Source organism: Hermetia illucens, chromosome 2 (genome assembly GCF_905115235.1).
Source record: "Hermetia illucens chromosome 2, iHerIll2.2.curated.20191125, whole genome shotgun sequence".
NCBI classification, from domain to species: domain Eukaryota; kingdom Metazoa; phylum Arthropoda; class Insecta; order Diptera; family Stratiomyidae; genus Hermetia; species Hermetia illucens.
Genome location: NC_051850.1, coordinates 167,491,426 through 167,519,240, shown reverse-complemented (window position 1 = coordinate 167,519,240; position 27,815 = coordinate 167,491,426). Strand labels below are relative to the sequence as shown.

At 36.6% G+C, this 27,815-nt stretch overlaps 1 protein-coding gene across 1 annotated transcript in view; it reads right to left on the bottom strand.

The window, feature by feature from the left end:
* Positions 1-6,911: 6,911 nt before the first annotated feature.
* Positions 6,912-27,815, bottom strand: part of LOC119648208 (protein vein) — a 218,898-nt gene continuing 197,994 nt past the window's right edge. Inside the window, exons 2-6 of the mRNA XM_038049813.1 lie at positions 27,100-27,274; positions 26,600-26,742; positions 26,159-26,264; positions 11,750-11,811; positions 6,912-7,388 (exon numbers count right to left, since the gene is read on the bottom strand). Of these exons, the coding sequence (XP_037905741.1) occupies positions 7,300-7,388; positions 11,750-11,811; positions 26,159-26,264; positions 26,600-26,742; positions 27,100-27,274 (575 nt within the window). The 3' untranslated portion in view covers positions 6,912-7,299. The remainder of the gene's footprint in view (positions 7,389-11,749; positions 11,812-26,158; positions 26,265-26,599; positions 26,743-27,099; positions 27,275-27,815) is intronic.

Below are 27,815 nucleotides of genomic sequence, written 5' to 3'. Positions count from 1 at the left end.
GTTACTGCCATTGCCAGAATTGAGCGATTTAAGTATCTCGAAGGGCAGGTTACTGCCATTGTCAGAACTCAGCGATTTAAAAATCTCGAGTCAACGCTATCAGCCAATGGAGAACTGCGTAATGAAATTGTTTCACGCATTAATGCAACCTGGATAAAGTGGCATTCCCTAACTGGTGTTCTTTGTGATCGACGTATCAGCGCGCGTCCCAAATCTAAAATTTACTGCAATGTCGTCCGTCTGCCACTCTCTATAGTTCTGAGGGTTGGCCGACTATAAGGGACAATGAACGGCGTCTTGCGGTAATGGGGACGAAGATGTTGCATTGCACTGGTGGCGTGACACGTTTTGATTACGTCTGAAATGAGAATATCCGCGATCGATATGGGTTTGCATCGATCGTGGAAAAACTGCAAGAGAGGCGTTTTCGATGGTGTGGTCACGTAATTCACGCTAACGAGAATTCAACAACCAGTATTGAACAGAACATCGAAAGCAATGGTAAGCAACCAAAAAGCCGGCCAAAACAATGGTGGCTTTATACGCTGGATGGGGATTTAAAGGTCTCGAGATTACATCCTGATCAGGCATTTGATAAAATAAAATGACGAAACCGATCACCACGAGCCGACCCCGCTTGTGAACTGAAGGCTGAAGAAAAAGAAAAAGATGTGAGGAGCGACGAGTGCACGACAACTCCGTGTAATATAGCTAAAAACTCCATTGCCCTCTATTTTCTAGAAAGCGATTTAAATAAATCATTTGATGGAAAGCCCTGTGTTGATAATGGTCAACCTCATACGCTTCACGCCCTCTGGTTAATATTATTAGCGAATGAAAACAATTTAACCAACATCAAATATAAAAAAGGGCTAAGGAGAATTAGATTCTTCTTAAATGGAATTTTAATATTTCACTCGAATTTCAATTATTCTCGTTAATTATGACGTCAGCATCTTATTTGTATGGCTTAGAATGCTGTTAATTAGCACGAAATTGACAAGTTTGAACTGCTATAACTTTCCCACTAATTGTTGGATTTTCATGAAACCTGGCATGTGTATGCACAAGGCTGTCCTCTATGTCGGTGCAAAATTTAGTACACTTAAGATGAACTTAAGGAGAGTTTTTTAGTCTATTTCTAAAAGTTGATAATATACTATTAGTAAATTTTTTGAGCAGATACCGGAATGGGACATCTCTCGAAGATTAGATTTCACATAAGTGTTTTACAAAAAACCTTAAAAAGGGCTGCAGATAAATAGATTCTTCATAAATGCGACTTTAATATTCCACGCGAATGTCAATTATTCCGGGTAATTATGACGTCAGCATCTGATTTGCATGGCTTTGGAAGAAGTAAACCCGTGCGAAATTGCTAAGTTTGAACTGCTATAACTTTGGCGTTAATTGCCTGATTTCCATGAAATTTGGCACATATATACGAAATATTGTCCCCTATGCTGGTACAAGATTCGGAAGTCCTAGGATGAATTTAAGGGGGGTTTTTCAGTAAATTTCTAATAAGTAGTAATATACTATTAGTAAGTTTATTTGAGCAGATATCGGAATGGGACATATTTTGAGGCCTAGATTTCATCTAGGCGCACCACCCTGATTTTTTTCGGATTTTTAGGTTGGGTAGTTTCCGAAAATGAGTCCTGTCTCACTTCAAGTGCGTACATTTTGACTCCTTACTCACGCACTTTGCAATTTATGCCAAAACTAATGTCAGTTTCGGAAAGTACAAATCGGGACCTTTCATTTGATACCCTACGCAACTATATCCGGTGAAAAAAAATTTTGAATGCACCCTTTGCATGTATGGGGAGCCCCCTTTAAACTCCACCTAAATTTATGCCACCCGCTGTATGCGTGGGATTTCATAGTTCCCATCTGTCCACCAAATTTCATTTGAATCGGTTTAGCCGTTTTGGAGAAAAATGCGTGTGACAGATAGACAGACAGACAGACAGACAGACATTGAATCGATTTTAATAAGGTTTTGTTTCACACAAAACCTTAAAAATGGGTTCGATATCGACATATATAAGAAGTACCCAATGTACCATCATCAGGACGTCTAACTACTCACACCAGCATAAAGTGGCCCCTTATCGACCAATGGTACACACGCTTTCGTTAATACCTCTTACTAAAGAAAGGTTCGAAAAAGAAAAGTCATTCATTGTGGATATAGCCACAAAAAATGGATTTCGGCCAACTCTAATCCATAGCTTAATTAAGAAGATGCAAAGTACGAAGGAACAAAATCGCATAACAACTTTGTTCGAATAAGAGAGGAGGAAGATGAACACAAAACGAGCCAGCATGACATATTCAACGGAAATGTTCTCAGCTTTGCGACGAATCTGGGCCAAAGAAAGCATGGAAGGAATATGATCAAGCAGAATTCATACGCAAAAGGAAATTAGATAAGTTGAAAAATGAGAACGAGGTTTTTTTCCTTATCCTGTAAATATTTTTATTTTTTTCCCGCATACGATCGTTTCGGAGACCACGTGTCTCCTTCTTCAGTGCTAGTAGGTACTAGCATGCGGGGAAAAAATAAAAATATTTACAGGATAAGGAAAAAAACCTAGTTCTCATTTTTCAACTTAGATAATAATAATAATCGTTGGCGCAACAATCCATATTGGATCAGGGCCTTGAAGTGTGTTAGAGCACTTCATTCGAGACCGTAACGGTACACCAGGAGGCAATGTGGTCAGCATTGCGCTCGCCCGAGATTATTACCCTGATTTGACTCAGGTACTCATTCACAGCTGAGTCGACTGGTATCCGACGTCAAATCACGATGCAAATTCCACTGCCACCAGTGAGATTTGAACCGCGACCTTCCGTATGACAGTCTAGTGCTCTAACCACGGAGCTATCGGAAAAAAAACATGGACACTAATTTCAACTTAGGAAATTAGAATTTGTTTGGACATAAATTCTGTCAATGGAAACACGCCGTTCGCAACAAGTAATATTACTAAAATTTTTTGTGGGTTTATGAAAGGAAAGGGTTATGGTCGTACTCAAAAGGCTACAATACGATGTAGACAAGCGGTGTGTATTTGCATAGCTGCTACGCTCCGCAAAACTTTCATATTGTCGAAATCTGAAACAAGCCTTAAGCCGGGGAAAGGAAGGCAGTTTCTTATTATTCAAAGGTAACTTAAGCACCTATCGGTGCCATCAGGCATTGTTTTTGAATTATTTAGAGCCTACACTGAAGGAGACCAGCACGTACAACCTGAAAACGCTAGCGAGGGTCCCTAGAATGCCCGCTTTCTTCAACTTGAGCGGGGATTCCAACGATATAACATTCTGGGCATCTCTCCTCTCCCTCTTGCGGTAATGCGCTTTTGTACTCTGGAAAGCCAAGTGGTAGCAGACACGAAGCCGGTGTTGGATTGCCTCTGACGGCTATTCTTAACTTGGGAGCCGGTTTCTGACAGACTGCAAGATTTCGGTCTAGGTTAAGGAGCATCACAATTATACAGTGCTATGCACCAACTTTGCTTTCTATGAGTAATTAAACACGGTTTAGGGAAAGCTTCTTAAAAGTGACATTGTGATCGTGATGGGTGAACTGAATGCCAAGGTGGGATCTGATAACACCTCGCTCAGGTATGTGATGGAGAAACACGGTCTTGGTGACCGCAACGATAATGGTGAGAAGTTTGTGGATTTTTGCAACTTCCACCGCCTTGTCATTGGTGGCATATTGTTCGAGTACAGAGCCTGCAACAAGGTCAGTTGGGTTTCAACTGACTGACGCCGTACGTGTAATCAGATCGACCACTTCGCGATCATTGGCCTCGAAATATATCACCATCTGATAGTCGTTTGCGTATAGTATCCGCCACTTCTCGCAGGGTTGAAGAGCTGCGACCCCCTAAGTACAATATCGACCGTTTGTACGACCCAGCTGTCGCTCCACTTAGGGAGAGGTATCCTGCTGATCAAAGGGTAGATAGACGCCTAAGAATATCGATGAGCATTAGGCTGCCATCAGAAATGAACTTCTTTTGGGTGCAACACAGATCGTCGGCTACGTCCCGAAGGGGTGTCATAAGATCTGGCTGACTGCGGAGTCATGGAACCGGATCGATGAACAGAAGGGGTTGAAGGCTCTGTTGACCGCTGCGGGCGACCGCGAACGTAACGCGTTTGAACTCCGATACCGAAATTATCGAAAAAAATCATAAAATTACAATATATACAATTTTTAATATTTTTTGAAAATCCTAGTTAATTTTATTATACTGGGTTACAGATCAAAATGCCGTTTGATTTTTGATTATTTGACTTCAGATAAGCCAATCAGCCGGAATCATAGAGACATTTAGCTAGCTTTTTTGGGAAGTTTTCGGAGTTTACATTCTTATGGTGGTTTATGTCGGTATTTCTGGAGTTTTAAGTCTGTGTCGGATCCGAGGAATAGATTTTTTGGCCTCAATTGTATCCAGATATAGTGTAGAATATATGGGTTAAGTGAGTTTTTGATATTCGGAGTCATTCGGAAATTACAGCTTTGAATATTTTTTAATAATCATAGTTTGCGAACTATGGTTAAATTTGCACGTTAAAATGCCGTTTACATTTTTTCTTCAAGATGATCATAACGCCCTGTAGTGTGGCAGCAGAAAAACATCTTTTTTTTTGGAGATGGGTATATAAGTTGCTCTGTATCTCAATAATAAACTATGCTATCGGGCTTACCACGTATGCTTAAGATATTAATAAATATATGGTGGAAAATTCGTATTTGTACTTTCATCCAGTTCTTCACAAAAAATTTCTAGAAAAAGCGGAAAAACGGCCTTCACACGGGCTGACCCCTTAATAAACATACTTTGAAAAACCTTTTTTCCAAAAAAATCCTAAAACTTTTTGGAAGACCGGACGTCACACGGGGTCGTAATACACTAACTTTTCCAGTTATTTTTTTTTCTATTTAAGTTTTATGACCGAAAATAGCAACTGGGTCCAAACTTCGCATCCTTACTATAACTGAACAAGAAACAAAATGAAGAATCCTTCAGAAATGTTCATGTACTTGCAATCCCTTATCAAATCATCTCATTTTTAAGGTTTTGTGTAAAACAAAACCTTATTAAAATCGATTCAATGTCTGTCTGTCTGTCTGTCTGTCACACGCATTTTTCTCCAAAACGGCTAAACCGATCCAAACGAAATTTGGTGGACTGATGGGAACTATGAAATCCCACGCATACAGCGAGTGGCATAAATTTAGGTGGAGTTTAAAGGGGGCTCCCCATACATGCAAAGGGGGGATTCAAAATTTTTTTTAACCGGATATAGTTGTGTAGGGTATCAAATGAAAGGTCTCGATTTGCACTTTCCGAGACTGGCATTACTTTTGGTATAAATTGCAAAGTGCGTGAGTAAGGAGTCAAAATGTACGCACTTGAAGTGAGACAGGACTCATTTTCGGAAACTACCCAACCGAAAAATCCGGAAAAAATCAGGGTGGTGCGCCTAGATGAAATCTAGGCCTCAAAATATGTCCCATTCCGATATCTGCTCAAATAAACTTGCTAATAGTATATTACTGCTTTTTAGAAATTTACTGGAAGATCCCCCTTAAATTCACCCTAGGACTTCCGAATTTTGTACCAGCATAGGGGACAATATTTCGTATATATGTGCTAAATTTCAGGCAATTAACGCCAAAGTTATAGCAGTTCAAACTTAGCAATTTCGCACGAGTTTACTGCTTCCAAAGCCATGCAAATCAGATGCTGTCATAATACCCGGAATAATTGACATTCGCGTGGAATATTAAAGTCACATTTATGAAGAATCTATTTATCTGCAGCCCTTTTTAAGGTTTTTTGTAAAACACTTATGTGAAATCTAATCTTCGAGAGATGTCCTATTCCGGTATCTGCTCAAAAAATTTACTAATCGTATATTATCAACTTTTAGAAATTGACTAAAAAACTCTCCTTAAGTTCATCCTAAGTGTACTAAGTGTACGACATAGAGGACACATAGAGGTGTAAACACAAAACCTTATTAAAATCGGTTTACTGTCTGTCTGTCTGTCTGTCTGTCCGTCACACGCATTTTTCTCGGAGACGGTTGCAGCGATTGACACCAAATTTGGTGGAAAGCTGGGAACTGTGAACGCTCACGCATACAGTGAATTACATTCTTTTACAGCGAATTTAAGGGGGGGTCCCCATACATGCAAAAGGGGGGTGTAAATTTTTTTTTCATCAAATATAGTGAAAGGTCTCGGTCAGTACTTTTCAAAGCTGGTCTTAGTTTTCACATTTGTTGGAAAGGTGGGGAGTGCGGGTGGTTGAAAGTGACCATCCCTTTACGGGGGCCAATCAGGAGGCTGCCACTATATGGTGCCTGGGCTCCGAAATACCTTTCACACTGTTATCTGTATAAATTAAGTTAATAATAGTATATTACTATAATTTTTAGTAATTCGCTGCAGAACCCCCCTTAAATTCATGCTAGGACCACGAAACATTATAGGGTATAATATAGAGCATGATCTTGTCAAGTTTGGTGGGAATCGCACTATTATTAACAAAGTTATAATACGTCAAAGTTGTCGCTTCTTTGCAAATTCAAGACTATGAATGTCAATATCATCCGAAAGTGGATATTCCCACATAATATTTGCATATATTACGTGCTACGTACTAAGAAATACACAAAACCTTTCGTACCTGAAGCGTCCAGCTTCCGGTTTCCCGACTTGTTTCACTTTTTTTTTTATTTTCCAGTGCGCGAAATGAAAGAAAAATAGGTTTGAACTAAATAATAGTGAATTAAACGAAAATCGGACACTGAAAAATGAGAAAAAGCAGTTATTGTATATACTTAGAAATAAAAATAAAATAAAACTCGTGTAATATTATTGGAAATGAGTTAAATGTAGAACTGAATCTTTTCTTTTATTCATGTCGCCTTCCATCGTATAAAAATATGACAAACAAATATAAATTAAGATATTTAATAAAGTTTGAAACAATGTAAAAATACCTTAAGAAATTGTACATCTTTGGCATTTCGTTTAAACAAATTTAAACATCAGATAATTAATTTAATCTTAACATAATTGTATTAAATAACTACATCGATAATTGTCATTTCTCATGCTACTTGTTAAATATTGTGTTATTTCATTATGAGTCATTTTTGCTTTATTTTAAACTGAGATTATTTCATTCATTCAAGTATCCTTAAGGGTTGTCATGATTTTGATTGTATCTCCTCTTGGTGGTCAATAAGATTCTCCATTTACTCCTCCGATAGAGATAAATTTTCGTCACTTTCCTCCGACATCGTATCAGTTGGACTATCAGCCATGTATCCCGTCACGGTTTGATCTACAAAGAGGACAAGGTTTAGTCAATGCAGAAAACATACCGAATGGAAATTTAAAGAAAGTAGAAGAGTGTGCAACATCCAAACCATAGAAAGAAGTTACGTTAATAGGTTGAAAGAAGTTGGTTAAAGATGCATTACTTACATTATTAGGCATATCTACACATTCATTAGTTTACAACGTGTATAGTTTCTTCAGATTTCTGTTCTTTTTCTCTGTTTCTGTTTTTGGTTCAAGCAAAGTTTGCACAGCTTTTCGCACTACTCAATATACAAAGCGTAATTATAACTTGCAAAGTGGATTAAAAATAAACCAATTGATTGAAAACGCACCAAAGCACTTGGGAACATTCATCAAACCATTTTAAAAAACTCCATTATCAGAATGAATGAGGGAAGGTGTTTTTTGTTTTCTAGGGAAAGTAAAATTAGGGCGAATAGGGGGGAGAAGGAGGGGGTTAATCATAAAGCAACCCAAAAAGTCTTCTCAGCCAAATATGCGGAAAAAAGGAGGAGAATTTATACAAAAAAAGTTTTAAAACAACAAAAGTTAATTTTCAGTTTTTAATAAATTTTTCGTTCGTTTCAGTCGTATTAGTCGCAGTAGTTTTTGTTATTAAAAATTTTTCATAACATCTAATGTAAATTTATAGTAAAATAAATACATCGATTTAATTCAATAAATAAATTGTTTTTACATAGTCTTAAAATGTAAAATGAAAGTGGAAAAAATAAAATAAAATGAAATTAAATAAATTAAAATTAGATTTGGTTCATTTTCATCTATCTAAGGTGTACTTAGTGGAACATGATATGTTACAATACATTGCATTCAAAACGGACAATAAAATTCGCCAGTCGTGTACATACTATTGTTAAAGAATAAAATTCGATTAATACTATTGTATTTGCTTGTTTTTTTAGTTTTCAATATCACTTCATAGTTTTCCAAGAAAAATGTGCACACAACAAACGTCTAGAGAAAACATATTTCGCTATAAGATCTCAAATCAGCAATCTTTCAACATTTGTTTAGAGAAATAATCGATTGAATTGCATGGTAAGATATCGAAATACTTTGTGCATTCAGTTAATGACAAATATTAAAGGCTTACACTTTGTTTGAAAGTTAATACACTAAAATATATAGTTCCCTTGAAGGGAAAGTGAGGTATTATAAAAGAAAAAAAAAAAGAAAAAAAATATATTAGCACGTCTCACAACATATACAAGTATAAATTTACTGTTTGGTGCAGCAAAAATTAAAAACACGTCATTAGTGGCTCATATTAGTTCTATTATTTGTGTATTGTTTGATTTGGTTGGCTGCGTTTTGTATACTATAAAATGCATCATTGAATCGGGGAGTGTAGTTCATTCATTTTAAATTAGCATTCTTTGAAATTTCAACACTTTCATATCAAAAGTTAAATATATTTATGTAATGATTTAAAATTATTCAACAAATCTGCAAACGCATAAAAATATCCCCGATTTTTAATAATTTATTTATCAATATGTAAAATTCGAACCCAAGAATTAGTCTAATTTTTTCCATGGAAGTTGACTCATCCAAACTTGACATAGCTCTCGTTTTTCAAGCATACTTAATTATTCTTTAATTTTATAAAGAAGAAAAAGTTTTGCTTTCAACATTTAGATTTTTTATTGGAATATTCATTGGATTTTTATTGGATTTTTTTATTGGAAATGCTTATTATCAGGGGATATTTTTTTGAACTGCTCATTATTGGTTTATAGATTGTCTTCTTAAAATCTGGTAGTTGTGTATTCCAGAAAGAATGCAACAGGAAAATAATGCACAATGTTTTAAATGTGTTTATCCTGTACAAATACTAATTAAAAAAAAAAGAAAAAAAAAGATTTAATTTAGAATTATTATAGAGAAAAAGGAACACTAAAATATTAGAATACACTACAAAACTAAAATTATGATATTTCTTATAACATAAGAATCAGTCTTACCTCCATTTTCGTTTATTTTATACATCACTTAAATCAAATTATTTCATATATTCATTGTAGCTTGCATTGATATACACGTAACGTATGTAAAATTGGAGTAAGCTAACTAACTTGAGCAAGGTTTGAAATCAGATAAGGATCAATTCTCAGGTATGTGGATGAAATCTCCATGAATTGGGGAGTTGAATTGAGAAAAAAACAGAAATAATATAAAAGAAAATTGCTGCTAAACGCAACTCACATTTTTTTTAAATTTAAAACAAGTTGTTTTCCGTGATTTCTTCTCGAGATAGTCGAAAGTCGAAATAATAGAGGAACATACATGGAAGTGAAACCTAAAATTGAAAGTATTTGCAGTTATACCATTTTTTTTGTTTAAGTAAGAGGCATATTCTATTTTTGTTTAATCCATGAAAGCTCATCATTTTATGTTAATATCTAGCTTTGTTTCTAGTCAGAGAGTGTTTAAGACTGCAAATATTTGGATTTTTAGAGTTATTGATCTCTTGCCAAATTTATAAGGGTAAATCTTTGTCCTTAGGGAACTGCTTACTTGGTACATACTGCAAGTGGAGTTTGAAAGGGATGTTTGCGAAATTTGTTATAACGCCAAGAGGATGGATGGCTACCTTTATAATTTGCGAAACAAAGTGAAAAAATGTCTTATTTCAATGCGAAATAGGTTGCAATTCATCAACTGAATAAACATTTTCTTTTTAACATTCAATCAATATGAATGGATAATGCAATAAATTCGGATATTTTAAAAAATTCAATCAATCCAGAATCTTTTCTTATTAAGGAAAATGTTTGGATGATAAACTAAAATTAAAATCGATCACTTCTCTCTCTCAAATGTTTTTATTTTGAAGGCTAAAAGTCATTTTTCAATAATTAATTTGATCCTTTTTTCGTCTAAGTTTTTAATATTAGTTTATAATAATAATCGATATTTACATAAAAAAATATGTGGTAGAAATTTGTTTGGTTCGGTCTTATATATTTCAAAAAAAAAACTTATTTAAAATAAATAAATAAGGAGAGAATAGGAATTACATTACAGAATGAAACTACAGATTTGCCATTAAATAAAAGAAGCGTTAACAAGGAAAAGAAAGAAAGATTTTCTCAGATGACTTTCATTTTATAATTCCCAACACTTATTCAAAATTTTCTTTTAAAAATTTTAATTTTTACAAAGCTAAGATTGAATTACACAACGAGAAATATTCTCAAAAATATAGAAATACATTGATATATATTACAAAATCATTTATTTTTTTTAAAATTTTCCTTTTCATTATCAGGAGCAAAAATTCCCTGCATATTCTCTCTCTCTTTCTTTTTCCCGTGAAGGATTTCATTAGAGCGTTTGTTGAATACAATTTCTCATAAGAAAAATAAATAATAATAATAATCATGGTTGAATAGAATATTTCGAAAAAAAAAAAAATGTCGATAAAAATCTTATAAAGGTAGTAATACAGACAAAAGAGGTGAAGATATTCCGTTTCTATAAACTTTCTATAGCACCATTGTTTAAACTAAATTGAAAGAGAATATTTGGTCGTGTGAAGTACAATTTGCTACCTCAGTTTCATGTTGTTTAGCCTTTACTCATATTTTGTTTCTGATTTGAGAGAACCAGAAGGAAATTTTATAAATTTCTTGTAGTGTTGTTATTGGAATGTGTTAACTCTTTCTAAAATAGTAACATTTTGTAAGATTTGTAGAACAATTTGCATAATATTGATTTTGTTCTGTACATTGGCATTTATTTATTTTTTTTAGAATTTAGTATTATAGAGAGGTAAATAATGTTTAGAATAAAAATATTAAGAAAGGCATGACAATTCTCAGATATTTTGTACTGTTTGACTTTTCGCCTTTTCTTTAAAATTATGACTTAATTTTGGTCTCGCGACTTAGCGATGAGGGAATTGAAATATCATTGTTTTTGTTCTGTAACACTAAATTGTTTCAGAGGGCAGACAACCGGCTGAGCTTCCTCTTCCATTTGTTTCCGCCCAGAGTATGATACCTCCTATCTTGGTGTAGATGATATTACAATTAAGAATCAAAGTAAAATAAGAGGAACAGTAATAAAATAAATTAAAATTACAATACTGTTAAATTCTTCAAAGACTTAAATTCAATAAATTTTCATTTTGGTTTGGAAAAGTATACTCGTTGTTGTTTTTGGTTCTAGTTAAAGTTGATTTATCAAAATATTTGGTTTGATACAATTTTATTGATCCGTTTTGCTATGCAATGAAAGGTGAATACATTAAACAACTGATGCTATAGAAAAGCCTATTTTAGCATTTAGATTGCCCGTAATATGTAGATCGTCCACATATGGTTGACGGATACATACTCAGTGATACATTAGTAGGTCTCTTCTCATGGCATCTTTCGCCATCGAATCCTTCGGCGCATCTAAAATAAGAAAGTAACGAAATAAATAATAAAATTATTATCTATAATTTAACCTAGTAAATATACAACAAGATATATTCTATTTTATTGTACGTATTATATTGTTATTATGCCCCTGTGTGGAGTTGCCAAATTTCTCATCGGGTAAGTCCCTTCGTGCGTTCTGGGTGTGCACATGTGCGCATCAGCAGATTTCTACGAATCAAACCAATATGGAGGCCGGAAAATGAATACGGATGGTCCCCGTATCCACAGCAAACTGGAGTAGAGGCGGGATATCCATTACAATATCAGAGCCCTGAAAAAATCGCCCAAGCGTGATTTGGCAAAGCCACGCAGGTGATACCTCGTCAACATAAGGCTATCGGGGGATAGAGGGGGAAACGGGATGGGAACGATATTAGTGGATCCTTTAGTGCCCAGCAAGCGGTCGAGAGCGAGTCGGCAAAAGTTCTGGGAAAAATTGGTAGTTCCTCGATTACGGCCTTAATATTGACAAAAGAGGAAGAGTCAGTAATTCCTAAGTTCTAGTAATGGACAAATTTGGGCAGAAAAATGGGGAAAACAGGTAAAAAGAAGATTCGTCCGGAAATAACCACTATTTCGAAGAAAGAAGGTATAATTACGACGATATCCTTCTGAAAGTGGAAGCGAACTTGGCGGGAGTGTGAGTCGTATCAGGCGAAAACAGAATGGGGATCTGATTTTAGAGCTCAAATAATCTAGCGAGAAGTCAGTGGATAATTTTCGCGGCCAGGTGGAAAAATGCTAGGTGAACAAACAGAAGTGAAAGCTCGCCAGCAAGAAATAATAATCGAGTGCAAAGATCTAGACAAGGTTCAACAAGGGAGGATATCTGTTTCGCGCTAAGCGAACAACCTAACTTTACCGAAATAGAAGAGGGTGCGATAGAGAGGATGAAGAAGGCATATAGTAGTACAGCGACCGCTATTATTAGTTTGCCAGTGAAATTTGCGACTAGGCATTCCCGAGAGCCCGCTTTTATAATGGCAAATGTCAACAGCGTAGATATCTATAGCTGTAATTCTCCCCGTACTGTAACAATAGCACAACATAACGAGATGTTGGACGGCTCGACGAGAGGAAGCATTCTAAAATTATTGGCAGCGATATCAATATGCCAGCTTTGAATAGTAAATCCGAGCGACAAATACCACGACTAAATCCTACTTGAAATCTCTACGTGGCTGGACACTTTATTAGTAAACGTTGGATGTGTGCCCATTTTCCGAGGTAGAGGGTTGGGCTCGATCGTCGATTCGACATAACTACTACCTCGTTGGCGAGAGGGATGGTCTGGCAGATGAGTGAATGCCACACCCACAATGGTCATCACACCAAACTATTCATTTTAGTGTGCCATTGACATTCAAAGTCGAATACGCCATCTACATGCTTGGCAAATCTCAACAAACCCTCGCAAACAAAAACGTGTGGATAGGGCGTTTGGTTTGACTTGCCAACGATCCGCTCGAGTGTCGGTATTTTGGACAAATCAAAAGGAATTTACACTTACAAATGTTGCAAATTGTGGAGATTTGCAGTTTGGAGCCGGCATTAGATTGCAATAAATGACCTATTATAACATTGTTAGTAATAGTGCGATTTCCACCACACTTGGTAGTACCAAGCTCTATAGTGTAGCTTATATTATGGCAGCTTGATGATTCGGGAATAAATTTGAGGGGGCCCCAGCTAATTTCCAAGAAAATAGACATCGATAAGGAGGGTATTTTTAGGCCTAGGTACCAGGTAGTGGTAGCTTAATGATTCTATTCGGATTTTTCGGATGGGTAATTTCTGAGAACGGGTCCGGGAAAGAAGTTATTACACTTCCCGCCTTCCCTGTTCTTGCATCAAATGTCAGAAAATGAAACAGGTTTTTTAAAATACAAACCAAACCATTTCATATCCCACATGACTATATTCAGTGAAATGTTACGACCTGCTTTAAACTCAATATAGAATGAGGATATTTATGGTTCCCACCTTTTCAGAAAATTTCTTATCAATTGGAGTAACCGTTTCTGAGAAAATGGGTGTGACAGACAGACAGACAATGAACCGATTTTAATAAGGTTTTGTTTCACTCAAATTCAGACAAACTAGGATAGCTGGCCACTCCTCTGGAGCTTTCCAAGATGGGACATTTCGGGCAGCCCTAAAAGGAAGTCACGACAAGAACACACCTGGAAAAGGGGAGTCAGTTATGTCAGCGGGCAACTGAGGCATGTGACTTCACAATGCAGTGACGTCGTTTCCAGCACGGTAGGAAATCAAACTAGTGGTGGAATCCGGAAATTGACATCATCGTGTCCGCAAGCGGGGAGACTTTGCCAAAGGACAAAAGGAAAGTTAAAATATCGGGAGCTGGAGGAAAAATACTGAGATAATGAAAGTAGCCTTAAAAAGGGCACATCGGAAAGCATATGGAATTTCTGCAGGCAGCCATACCTTGAGGCTAATGCGAACCAGTGGGGCTATAAGGTTGCAAAGAGTAAGATACAAGAGGAAAAATCCCCGCAATTTTTGGAGGAGAGGGGAACTACAAAGTTGCAATGGACAAGATACAAGGGCAAAAACCATGCTCAAAATAATTACAAGGTTTTTTCCCCAATAATGAGAAAGTGATCATCGTCCAATGGTTTGAAGAATCTTTTCTCGATCAAGGATGTCGAGGAGAAACTACGAGTGATCTTTGGAAGCGTTGAGGATATCAAGGCTCCGATATTGGGAGTGAATTCTTACAAAGAGGTCAAGTTAGTTGCTAAAACCAGACCCAAGTGGTTCGCTAGCATATTTGAACTGTGCATGGTAGAAAACCAAGTGAGTGGCTTAAGTAACGCTTAAAACTAATGAAGGGGGCAGAGCCCAGCAACCTGGGCTATAGGGCGGGACCGGCGTAGTTTTGGAATCGGGGAGTGAAAGTGAATTTCGAACTCCGCAAAGGGGACTTCTTTTGACCGTTCTTTTGAGAATTAATTGTACCTCGGTGAACGGTAGTAAATCGGAACTATAATTATTTACCTCAGTATTGCAAATATCCAGGTGAATGGTTACACTTTCTCGTCTGTGTTCCATGCCAACAGAAGATCAGTTAGTCATCCTTAGAAACACTTTGAATGTAAATTTTGTCGGAAATTCGGATTTGAATTTTCCCGTGGAGACGGCGCAGAATTTTTAACGATTATTACGACTAGGGATCAGGGACGGGGCCTGATTTCGTCAAAGTAATTTGCTTCATCAACTTCAAGATGTCAGTTCACAAAATTTGATTTCATCACTGCTGAAGGCTCAGAGGACTTGTTGTCACATTCGAGCCATGAAAGATGCACTGTAGAACTTCGTACTTTTATTTTGGGTGTGATAACTATACGTCATGAGTGGAGAGGGAGAGGGATAAGATCCCCTTCGGGTCCGAAATTTTCTCGAAAGTCCGGAAATGAATTTCAATGTAAAAAATAATAATGAGTATTTTCCCTCTACGACCCTCGCGACTTCCAGAACGTTCTGAAGGCTATAAGGTACCCATTGGATAGAGTAATCCTGGCGAAAGTGTAAAGACCTCCTTGAAATTAGTGTGGTCCGCCATCTATCCGCTCCCCTTGGTGCAAGGGTTACTCCTTTTTGGGTGAACACACAACTTTCCAAACGGCTTCGTTTATTAGGATAGAGGCCATGTCATCAAATGCAGGGTCAAGGCGGATTGAGAATTTTACCATCACCAAACAACAAAATTGTTGTCTAAGCTTAGGTTCCTAACCGACGGTTTTCGGTTGTTGTAAAAAAAAGTCCACAGTTAATATAATCGGAGTCATCAATACTACTTTCGGTTTCCATGACTCTGTCCCGCAAGGCAAGGGTCAAGGAACGTCTGATGAGTTTGTCTTTATCCTGACGAATGATTTTTTGGGAAACTTCATTTCCGAAGAAGGTGAAGCCACTTCTTCTCTCCTGTCTCCTTCCATTCCATGATATTTTCTTCCTTCCATTCCGTGCCGCCCATTTTAATTTGACCTTAAATAATGGAGCAAGCCTTTTTTTCTATAGTTTTAAGGAAACCTTATAGTAAATTTGGTCAAACAATTATCAAAAAGACTTCATCGCATGCGAGTATGAATTCGGTATATAATCCTTAATCCAGTGCATTTTGGAATTAGAAAAAAAATCAGCCTCGATAGAGTCAAACTTATCCATCGATCGTCTATCTACCTATTTAGCGAAAAAGGAATAATATTTAATAAAAAAATAATGGAAACCTCCCTCCTCCTTGCATCTGAATTACTAATGAATTTCTTCCGTGATTTTGTATTTTTTTTTATATATTTCATAGTTTATATTTCGATTTAAGTTAATAATCCGAAAACGGTTTCACTCTTCAAAAACAGGATAACCGTCAGTTCTCTAAGATAAACAGATTCCAATATGGCTAGACATAACCACAAGACATATCCCACATCAACACTGTTATTGCTATCCCTTCAATCCTGTGATTGCTCTATGAAGTAGCTAGTGTTACCCAACAGTTCTAATACTACAATTAGTCTTGGATTGGATAAAAATTTCTATCTATCATCGCAAATGCTATCTTTTTTGTTGAAAATTCGGCAAACAGTCCTGTGATTTTCGCATCAGGCTTAGGGAATTCTAGTGTAATTAAAGTCAATTTTTTCCACTTGTTCAAACATCTTTTTGGTTCTCTTTGGTTTAAAATAATGTGGCATTATAAAGACTTGGTACCCCTCATTGACATAGAAAATTAAAAGAGAAAAGTCTCTCACTTGTTCACATTTCCTTCTGAAAAACAAGTATAATAGTTTGCATTTGGAAAATTTCTGTCAACGATTTTACTTCGACTCCTGGGATGGTGTACGTGAGGAAAAGCATCTATTGCGAGATGTTCACGTATCTAACGGCCTTGATTTTGAAGATACAGTTTTTATTCAAAGAAGTAATTTTAATTAATAATTCTCCTGTTTAATATTGCGAAATCAAACTAATTATGAATTTAAAAATAGTCCTACGCGGGCCACACACTGAAATTTTCCGAAAATTAGTTGGTCCACTAAATGAACGCTGCAGAAAACAAAAATGTCCAATGGTATTCGCAAAATGAACAGGACGTTCTGCTAATTTAATTGGAACACCTCCATAGCGACCAATAGGCATTTCTTATTATATTAAAATTTATTCGTGCGTCCATCAATACGAACGCCGTCAGTCACGATTATCGTCATAATCCCCTACAAGTGGCTTAAAAATATCACTCAAGACGTGGAAAATTGAGAAAAAAAATTCAAGACGCTCTACAAGTAGTTCGTATCATGTGAACGGGAAAATTAGGGAAGCCGGCGTAAGTGATCTTGGCAGACTCACCACATTGTAATGGAAATTTGATGTCCTACTCTATGAAGTTTGAAATCCAATAGATAAAAAACTTGAAAATAATCTTTCAACAAGATTTTAAAACGGTGTTGATAGCGATTTTTGACGCAAACTTATTAGAAGACTGACATGCACACTTATTTTAATTGTATCCATAAAAAGAGCACGCATGTAGATACAGGGGGTGCGTTGCTAGTGCATGAATTGAATGGACTAGATTGTTGGGCGAAATAAAATATCTAATCCGAAATGTTTCTGAATTTTTTGAATAAATGTTCTCTCCATTAGGCTAACTACTAAAACTAGAAAGTTCACTTATGTATCTCAGCATATTCCTTGAATGAAAACGCAGCTGAATCTGTACATAAACAGATTGTTACAGACACTTTCCAGAATAGCAGTTTCGTCGAAACTATAATCCCAAATAAGACAATCTGATATACAAATTCACTTTGAAGTCGCGCTCTCTCACTAGGATATCAATTTATTTTCAAAAGGAAGTGCCTGAACATTTCAGGTGCTGCGCTTGCATCTCCGCCACTCAATGAATCTTGAATGTTCCGAATTTTCCCGGAACACGGCATTTTAAAGATAAATGGGTTCAAAAAGATGCGGCTTCATCGAACTCTTGGTGATATGTATTTTCGTTTCGTTTGATTACTTCCTTGATTATTTATTTTTCTTGATGAAATAGTAGACAGAAACTGGCACTCCTCACTTTAGGTAATTCATAAGTTGTGAGAGCTAGACTCAATCTAAAACGCAAGGGAGCATGTGAACTATTTACATAAAAAAGTGGTCTTGGAGTTTTGTAAATACAATATAAATGTTTACAAGTTTTACTTTCAGTATGCCATTGATATGGGCAACTTTCTTGACTTTGAGATTGGCGCCTCATGAAATTGTTTGAAGCTTGAATTTCCATGATAAGCAATCGGACACGAAAGCCTTCGGCATCGAACCGCCTCAGAAATTTCCAAAAATTACAGAGTATGAGCCTGGGTAATTAAAAGGATGGTCAACAGGATTTCCTCATTTTTAATCCATTTTATGCCAAGCAAAATGTGTTAGAATCAAGCATTATTAGGGAAGAGAATAATTTCTCAGAATAATAAAATCAATTGTACATATAAACCTCTGTTTCGTAATGAGCAGTCAAGGTGAAGATGGTCACAGTGACTTTCCGGGTTGGCTAGCCTCAACCACGAGGGATGTACCTGTATTAGAGAAAGTCAGACTATTTTCATGTTTGTAATACTGTGTATGATGTCTAAGGATGCAGTAAAACTACGCGTTAATAACAGTAGCGTTTCCATGAAAATTCTCAATATCATCATCCATGTTACCATCAATATTGCTGCAAAATTTCATACTTTCGGATGAACTTAAGGGGGATTGCGAATAAGCATCCAAAATGTAATTATGTAATATTATTCACTTCATTTGGGCATGTCTGAGGGATACTTGAGGCCTAGATCTCATAGCAGTAGCATGACCGTAATTTTGTGTTCATATTTTTCAGGGTGACTAAGTTCTGGGAATGGCCTCTTAATTCATGTGAATCCTTTCTAAACCCCTCAATTCGGCTACGGTGGAGCATGGTCTGTGGGGTTACCTCCCTTTATTGGCATTCTAAGGGCTGACATTTAGGGAAATGCCCCTTTTGTGTAGTCTAGATAGAAAACTTCTGCTCCAAACTACGATTTAGATAACGAAATGATAAGTGATCATATATCTCTAGGAAAAAAACGATTCAATAACTATTCGTGATCTGAACCACAATTTCTCTCCACAGAAGTAGAGGTCCAAGGTCACGGTAGAGTACTTTCTAGTAAACCCTTCGTCAAAATGAAGGCTTGCTTTGCGTTCGTAGAGTCGTAGTGCGGCTTATTATATTTCAATGTCTCTGCATACAATGCGATCGCACGCACGAACCAGGTGATCAACCTTTTAGCACCTAACCATGAATTTCTACTGTTGTGTAAGTCGTTTTGTCCGGCTTGGTTATAGTCAGAAAATAGGCTAATTTTTCAGGTTTCGTGTAAAACAAAACGTTATTAAAATCGGTTTACTGTCTGTCTGTTTATCTGTCACACGTATCGTTCTCGGAAACGGTTATAATGATTGGCAACAAATTTAGAGGAAAGGTGGGAACTGTGAACGCTTACGCATACAGTGAATCACATCATTCTACGCCAAATTTAAGAGGAGTTCCCGTACATGCAAAAGGGTGATGCATTTTTTTGTTTTCACCAAATATAGTCATGTGGGGTATCAAGTGAAAGCTCTCGTTTAGTACTTTTCGAAGCAGTTGACATTTATTCGAAAGGTGGGAAGTGCAGGGGGTCAAAAGTGGCCATTTTTTTTTTACCGATCCATTCTCAGAAACTAAACCAAAAAAAACTGAAAAAAAAATCAAGAGGCTGCCCCTATGTGGTGCCTAGGGTCCGAAACACCCTCGATACCGATCTGTTCTTGATGAACACAACTCACAAATAGAGTCCTTGGTGAAACCAAGCTGCACAATTGTCATAAAACATTTTCCATCTTCAACCGCTTCTGTCTGTCTGAACGAAATATCCAACATCTTGGCCGGAAACACCACAAGAGAAGTCTCCGACAAGTTCTTTATTACAAAATTCTTTATACCCACTTATGTCCCCGGAGCCTCAATCGAAACGACGTCCAGTTTTGTATATATCGGCTCCGTCTATTGTTCCAAATAATTCTTTGACTCGAACAATCCCTACAACATCAGACCCTTCCATGTGGACCAAACTCATCTCCCCGCTTGTCAATCGTGGTCCCCAATCTTAGATATTCATGTTGGCCTTATTTTTGGTGAAGTTTGTATGACTGCGCTGTACCTGAATAATAGGCTTTTTAACTATCGATCCCAATGAAACAGGTTCTACCGTTGCCAGTGGTAGCTCGCTGAATAAAATGGGCCTGAACTTCAAAGTCGATGAGAAACAGCCCAAACGCCGACGAAAACACCAATGGCTTTCTATAATGGATTTAGATTTAAGGGCCTCACGAGTTCACTTGAACCAAGCCTATGACCGAGAAAAGTGGCGAACTCGATCTAGACAAGCTGATTCTACTACCAAACGAGATAAAGGCTAAATAGTAAATGTTATACTTCAACCTTAATAATGAGTATGAACAGATGAATAAAAGCAAACCACAATGGATAAAATCAAACCATTATGCTTGTGTTAAATGATTGCCTCATACATTCCACTTTAGTTCTCCGGTAGGCTTTTGGGAGAAAAACCCCACAGATTGGCAATTTCTGTTAATTTTCTTGAGGAGGTTATGGAGTGATGCTCGTATGTTGGTGGCTTGTGCTAAACAGGACTTATAGTAGCTTATGACGCCATGGAATTCACAAAGGTGTGCCGTGGTCCGCTTAAAGGAGTCTTTAAGGACCTTAACCGGAAGTGGTGGGACCTTTTCGGTTGTTCGATTGTTTTCCTACCATAGATATTGCCCTTATAGAATTTCCGGGCTGGATCATCCTCATCCATACGGATTAAGCGACCCACTCACCGCAACTTGTTGAACCGGATTTTATCCATAACCAGATGGTCGTGGTATCGCTCAGAGATTTCGTCGCTATGTAGGCTATAGAATCGCCCATCCTAATCTAGTGGGCCAAAAATTCTTCGGAGGAGTCTTCTCTCGAATGCGGCCAAGGCCAGGTTTCTGAGGAATACATAAGGTATGGCGAGATCATAGTCTTATACAGTAAGAGCTTTGACCCTATGGTTTTACCACAATCCATCGTTTAATCGCTGCACTATGAATGTCAGAACCTTCCATTTTAGGTGTTATGGTAAAGCGGAAATTGGGAAATAACATCGCTGAGCATACAGCTCTCAATATTTGCCAATTTTTTTCCTCGACGTAGACTACTACTTTGATCTGTGAAGCTTACTCACTAGAATTAGTAAAATCTACACACCATCTTCATCCTCATATCCACCGCTTTTTTTTCATTGTTTTCTAATTTTTTGATCTTATCGAGCTCTCATTCGATTTAGATTTGGAGATTTAAATTCTTATTGGTCTGAAAAAAGATAATTGAAGGCAAGGGCTCCCCTGGAGAAAATCGAAAGGGTAGTTGGTCGTATTTCTCAATTCTTTCATTCATGATCCTTTTGAGGATTTTCTGGTTACAACTATTATCCAAAACTTTGTTCATAACATGGTCAGGGGTAGAAAGATGTAACTTACTAGTTCTGTGGGCGTCCACGGTTCCCATTTTCTCACAAAATTTCATGTCAATCGGTATAGCCGTTAACCGAAACCTTAAAAATAAGTAAGAAATTTGGATTTTTCTTCCAAAAAGAATGTTTGACATAGAATTGTTGGCTTTTAGGCGCTTTATACTGGGTTGTTCGCGTTTGAAAGAACAAAGAAAGATATTGGCAAACGGAGCAATTAGATTGATAATGTAAACATGGTGTTTTGTGGTATTTCGAAAGCCAACTGTATTAAATTTCGAACAAACGTGAGAATCTAATCATTTGACCAAATCTTGCATATTACTACACACACATGCCAATAAAATCCCTCAACATCCCTGAAACACTACCTACCTTAAAGAAAATATCTTCATTACAGAAATCTCGAAAACATTCGAGTACGTATTAATGTGAAAATAAACATTTTTTTCCTCTCTCAACAGTCTATCTATAAATACTCGACTATCAGGAAAATTTCTCAATTACTGCTCCCTTCTCAGAAGACCCCAGCCAGACCGTATGTCACATTAATTTCGTAAATGGAAGGACGTAAATGACTCGTGACAGAACAATTCATTTGTTGGTAATTGGTGTAAAGTTAAAATTTGTTATAATGTAGCATTTGTTGAGTCTCATCTACCGTCATCGTATTTAGCACCAGCAATTCGATTAAGATGATGTAAGTATCTTCCGGTGCTTGCCGGGCTATAGCCATGATAGTCACAATATTTTGTTCTGAAATGTGTTTGTATGGTTGATTGTTGATTTTATTAAGTCCAGATTCTTTAAAGAATAATGACGAGGATTTTACGGCGGAGATATGATACTAGATAATAATTGAAGTTATAGTAGCTGTGTGTAGCCTAGATGCCCCCAGTAGAGAGTCTGAATCAAGTTTTGGAAATCAACTCATGAAGTTTGCGAAATGAAATGTGAAAAGCGTTATCTGTATCTAGAAAGGTGCATCTTGAAGGTTTATTTAATTCGTAATTACCTCTCCACATTGATATATTTAAGATCGCCATACAAGAGAGTGACATATCTTAAAGTAATTCTTACAAAGTATGGTACAATGTACACCCTGAGTTTGTACACTCGCCCGTTTTTGAAGTGCAAACTGCTTGAGTTCTGTACATTCTCAACTCAACGTCATGAAGCGTTTCGTTGTTTTTCCTCAGAGATGCAATTATCACCGAATTGTGGCGATATGGCTCATTTGCCACATATGTTACATGTCTGTAAAGACACACAACAACCCATAATTTGATTATAGTGTTGATTTTAGACGTATACAATTCAACAGATGAAAGATAGGAGAGACGGGTTGACTAGTAGATTAATAATTGGAACGTTCGATAGTTGTACTATGTATGATATATTGGCTTTGTTTTGAACTTAATACCTTTGAGCATTGAATTAAACTAACAATTTTAAAATGTATTTGCATTCCACTCACAATAGTCGTTTTTAAGGTTTTGTAATAATATAGGACATAGTGTAGAGCCTAATATGGGAAAGTTTGGTGCAAACTCTATCATTATTATCGAATTTATAGTAGATCTATTGTGAAAATTCACTCCACTTTAAGACATCATTGAATGCCAATATGAATGTAGTGAATTGTTAGATACACTAAATATATATATATATAGTGTACAATGCGTGCTAGGACCCCCCCCCCTTCTTTTTCTTCAGCCTTTGTCCCGCTCACAAACGGGGTCGGCGCGTCTTGATCGTTTTCACCATTTGGCTCTATCAAATGGGTGATCTGGATGCAATTTCAAGGCTTTTAAATCCCAATCCAGCGTATCAAGCCACCGTTGTTTTAGCTTGCCTTTTGGTCGATGTTTAGACTAATCTTGACAAGCGTATTCTCGCTAGCGCGAATTGCGTGCCCATACCATCGAAGACGCCTCTCTCGCAATTTTTCCACGATCGGCGCAACCCTATAACGATATATATAAAGAACCCAGAAAGTCGTACTTACCCGAAGTAATTTCGCACTTGGTAGTTTTGAAGGTTTCGTGTGAACCAAAATCTTATTATTAACGGGATCTTACAAACTAAAGCTGGTAGTGATTGGTAAATCTAAAAACAAACGAAATCCATTCAAAGGACGAGAGCCGAAAGCCTTTCCGTTCTACTTCGACCAAACACCTTACTGACCAACAAATTTTACGCGGAGTATTACGGTTTCGAAGAAAAATTAAGAAAATAAAGAGTACAAGACAAGAAAGACATACTTCCTTTGGGAGATAATACACTTCTCCCACTGGTATTTCCACTGATCAACGCATCTGGGAAACTCTGTTTAATGGATGCTGTTTAGCTGTTCCAGCGTTGTTTTCTTGATCTACTCTATCGTCTGAAACTGTTGCCCTTTCATTGGGATGGGTGGTGGAAAAAACACTCGCCTGTTACCTATAATTCTCGCCTCTCCCGACGAATCTTTTGGCGTAAAGTTCTCAGGGTTGTGGGGTATCGATAACGATTTATTGCCTCACCTTGTGAGAGGAGTTTATGATAGATGACGCCCTTCGAATCGCGGAAACCATGGGCATCAAAAATAAGGAGGTTAGGCTCAAACTATTGGCAGGTTCACTTGGATATAATTCGCACTCTTGTCGTGATTTTGCGAATATATACAGGAGCGTTTTCCACCTGTTGTCATTTTCGGTCACGCTGCTCCCAGAACAGAGGTGAGGCATCGTCTGATGAGTTGCCTCTGGGCGCAATGGTTAGTCCCTATTTTTAACTGATTGGGTTCAAAACGAGGGATTCGTGGACCATAAAACGTGAGAGTAAGTTGTTTTTCATTTGGTCCGGTCCAATATCAAGTGGACGTGGACTTAGGATCCCTCACTATCCTAAACAATAAATGAGCATCACTTTAACGGTTGACTTCACTTGGCGGGTTTTTTTGGTGTTAGTGCCATAAACCCAAGCTCGCCAAATGTAATGATGATTTTCAAGAAGCTTCCATTAACATTGGTCAGCTCCTGACAAATCTCCAGGCCATGGGCTTTTTGATCCTCTGTCTGATCAGTCGAGGAATGAATTCGGCCATTTTCGTGTAAATCAGGTGGGACAGACAGACAGACAAACTGGCATTGAATCGATTTTAATAAGGTTTTGTATTTACACAAAACTTTAAAAAGCTAGTTGCAAATTCTTTGTGAAAAACTGAGCCATATATGTACTACTATGTATATATAATTCAACCAGTAAAATATCTGCTAAATTTTTTAACCTTTTAAACCTAAGCCTAAATAAACCTTTTTGAAAAGTACGAGGGTAATTCAAATATAAGGCATTTATTGATGAATAGTACAGACATACACAAGTTATTCCTTCAGTTTTTCTCTGCATACTTTTGTAGTTTTGATTTAGGGGCATGAATGTGGCTTACCAAAAAAAAGTTTGAGGACCCGTGTTCAACCAGCTGCTCACATGTTCTTTGTCGGTTTTATTGCTATCGAATTCTACAACTTCAAGCGACTTTTCCCTGGGGGAGTAATAGAGAGACGAGTCTGGAATGTAGAGAGGTTAGAGGGTTTCCCAGTCCTTTTCATCCAATCTGCTCTTGTCAAATTCACGGTGTATACTCTAGCTTAATTGTGGAGAAGGACCTCTTTTGCTTCGGTAGGCTGCGTACATGGATCGTGAAGAAAATCAGTAAGCAAAACTACTTTGTAGTAACAAAAAACCATCGCTAGAACTTCCCCAGCTGAAAGAAGAGTTATGGCCTCACTAGACAGGCTCCATCCTTCCTCCACCACTCCTTATGTGATAATGTACCCAAATCTTATCACGTATGAGTACTATAGGTTTAAACAAATCGTCTTCATTCCGCCGGAATCAATTCGGAAGTTTCTTATAGATTTGCAACTTGATTTGTATTCGATTTGTTTTTTAACAAAGGAACGGATTAAGCACTCTAAAGCCCCCCTCCCCCCTGTTCAAATAAAGTTAATAATAGCGTATTATTACACTTTAAAAAGTTACTGCGAAGCTCCCTTAAGTTCATCCTAGATCAGTATAATCTTGCAGTAATATGCGTTTGAATTTTAGGAATCCGATTATTATTAACCAAGTTGCCTCTTTTGCGTCAAATAACTAGGCCCTAAGAGATAAACTCTTAGTACCCTGAGTTGAGTATTGGGTATATTGTTCTCGAGCTAGGAGGGATGATAAAGGAGACCCATAGTTTTTACGCCAGGGACCGTTTTCTGCATAATTTCTATCTTAGGTCAGAATTTTCTCTCTAAGTGCCTTGGTTGTTATAGGCGGCTGCTGAGGTGGGAAATTCCCTGAATTAAACTTACAAAGTATGTATTAATGCTCATTTGTTTCTAATTGAAAAGAGTTTAATTAAAAACCAATATATGTATGTGAAAAATATTAGAGCTCATTCTACACTTTCCTATTATAGTATATATAGCATAGGATGTGCATACATATATATATTGCAATCTTTTTTTATGAGATTAGCTTCAGCTGACTGTCGCCAATATTTTTTATTTTCCTAATTATGTTTAGCTTTGTTTCCGGACCAGCTCTTTTCCCCATTATAATTCGATCGACTAAAAGCTTTTATACTACAAGAATTAAACTAACTCAAAATTCCAGGAATTATCCGATGTATTTTCAATATTATTAACTTTAAACACATACGGCTTGCTTCTACTTACTTGCAATAGTAATGATTAATATCGCTGAAAAACCTACAAACTCCGCCATTCAAGCAAAAGGCTTCCATAGAACTGGGGCAGTCCTCTCCTGTATCGTTATGGTTTTCTAAAATAGATAATTATTGAAAAGCTATTAGTGAAAATGGTTTATATAAATATTGTAGAGCTCAATTGCAACATATACACTCACATAACTATTCTTCTTTCTATTATTTAGTTATAACAGTAACGATAAATGAAAATGCTAATGAATTTAATTTTTACTTTTTTTTAGAAAATAGTTTAAAATTTAAAAAATATTTTTCTTTGAATTAATCGAGTTCTCATCAATATGTTTGTTATTTTAATGTAATTAAAATTATTGAGTGGGTCTTGGTTGCCATTTTATGTAAAAAATTGAATCTTATTTTCAATAATGCAAGGTATTGGTAGCTTATTTACCTGGTCTTCCATAAGCTTCAATTCGTATTGTCTTCTTTTCTACTTTTCTACTATGATTAACCATAACCATATTTTTTGCTCGGCATTCATACAGACCAGCTGTAGCATTCGAGAATGACTTAACTATGAGTTCGGATCTTCTTCTGTTGTATTCCAAAGAGGGTTCCCAAAAATAGAATAGAAAAATTAATAAATAGAGATACAATAACACAAGAAGAAATGTAACTTAATGCATTAAAAAGTGCTATTATTTCCATAAAATTGTACTTTTTTAAATTAGTTGCTAGCTTCATCTTAGAATAAATTGTTTTTTATATTAAAGGACGGGCACAATTATTTTTATTCTGCATATATCGATATTTAGGAAGCCGGATGCTTCTTTTTCCAGTGCGCTTATAAAATAACTGTGTGCGTCGTTTAATATAAAAAAACAATCTTTTATTCCTATTAAATTATTAAATTTTTATAAAAGCTCTTCCTTGAAGTATGTGGTTACTTACTTCAGGTTAATAAACTGATATAGTTGACGACTTTGCTTAATAGACTTGTCGTCCTTAAACCATGTGATTTTCGGTGGTGGATTCCCCCTTACTTTACATATTATGTGTAATTCTTCCTTTTCACGAACTTTATTTTGCCTATTTGCTGTCAATGATTTAATGCTTGCAGCTTTACCTGAAAAATAAAAAGAAAAAGATTAATTTTAATTTACAGAAAAGTTCACTTAGTGAATTTCAAATATAAAAAAAAATATAATTCTCATGAGAACTGAGACTAATGTATGTTAATGATTAATTTGATTTTGACTGACTTTCTCCAGTATTAGAGAAACTCATTAAGTAGATCAACCTGATAATCTAGAAATATTTCCTGCCCATCAATGTTCTACAGATATCGAAGGTACTAAGCGGTATGAATGACGCCTTAAAATTCCCATACCCACTTGTTAAGTACAATATAGTATTTCCTATTAAGCTCACAGCAGCGAGACGACATGAACACAGACACATGCCCGTTGGACGAGATTGAGTAGCTGACCCTCTCAAATGGAGCGTCTTCACCGCAAAGAGCGAAGAATCCTATGTCACTATTCCTCCATTTTTAAGGACCAAGCCAAAACCAGATATAGCCATGACTAAATCCTGTATGCTTCTACATACTTCGTACCCAAGGTTTTTCAAATCCTCATTATTATCCGAAGTTAGAACCAACAGCC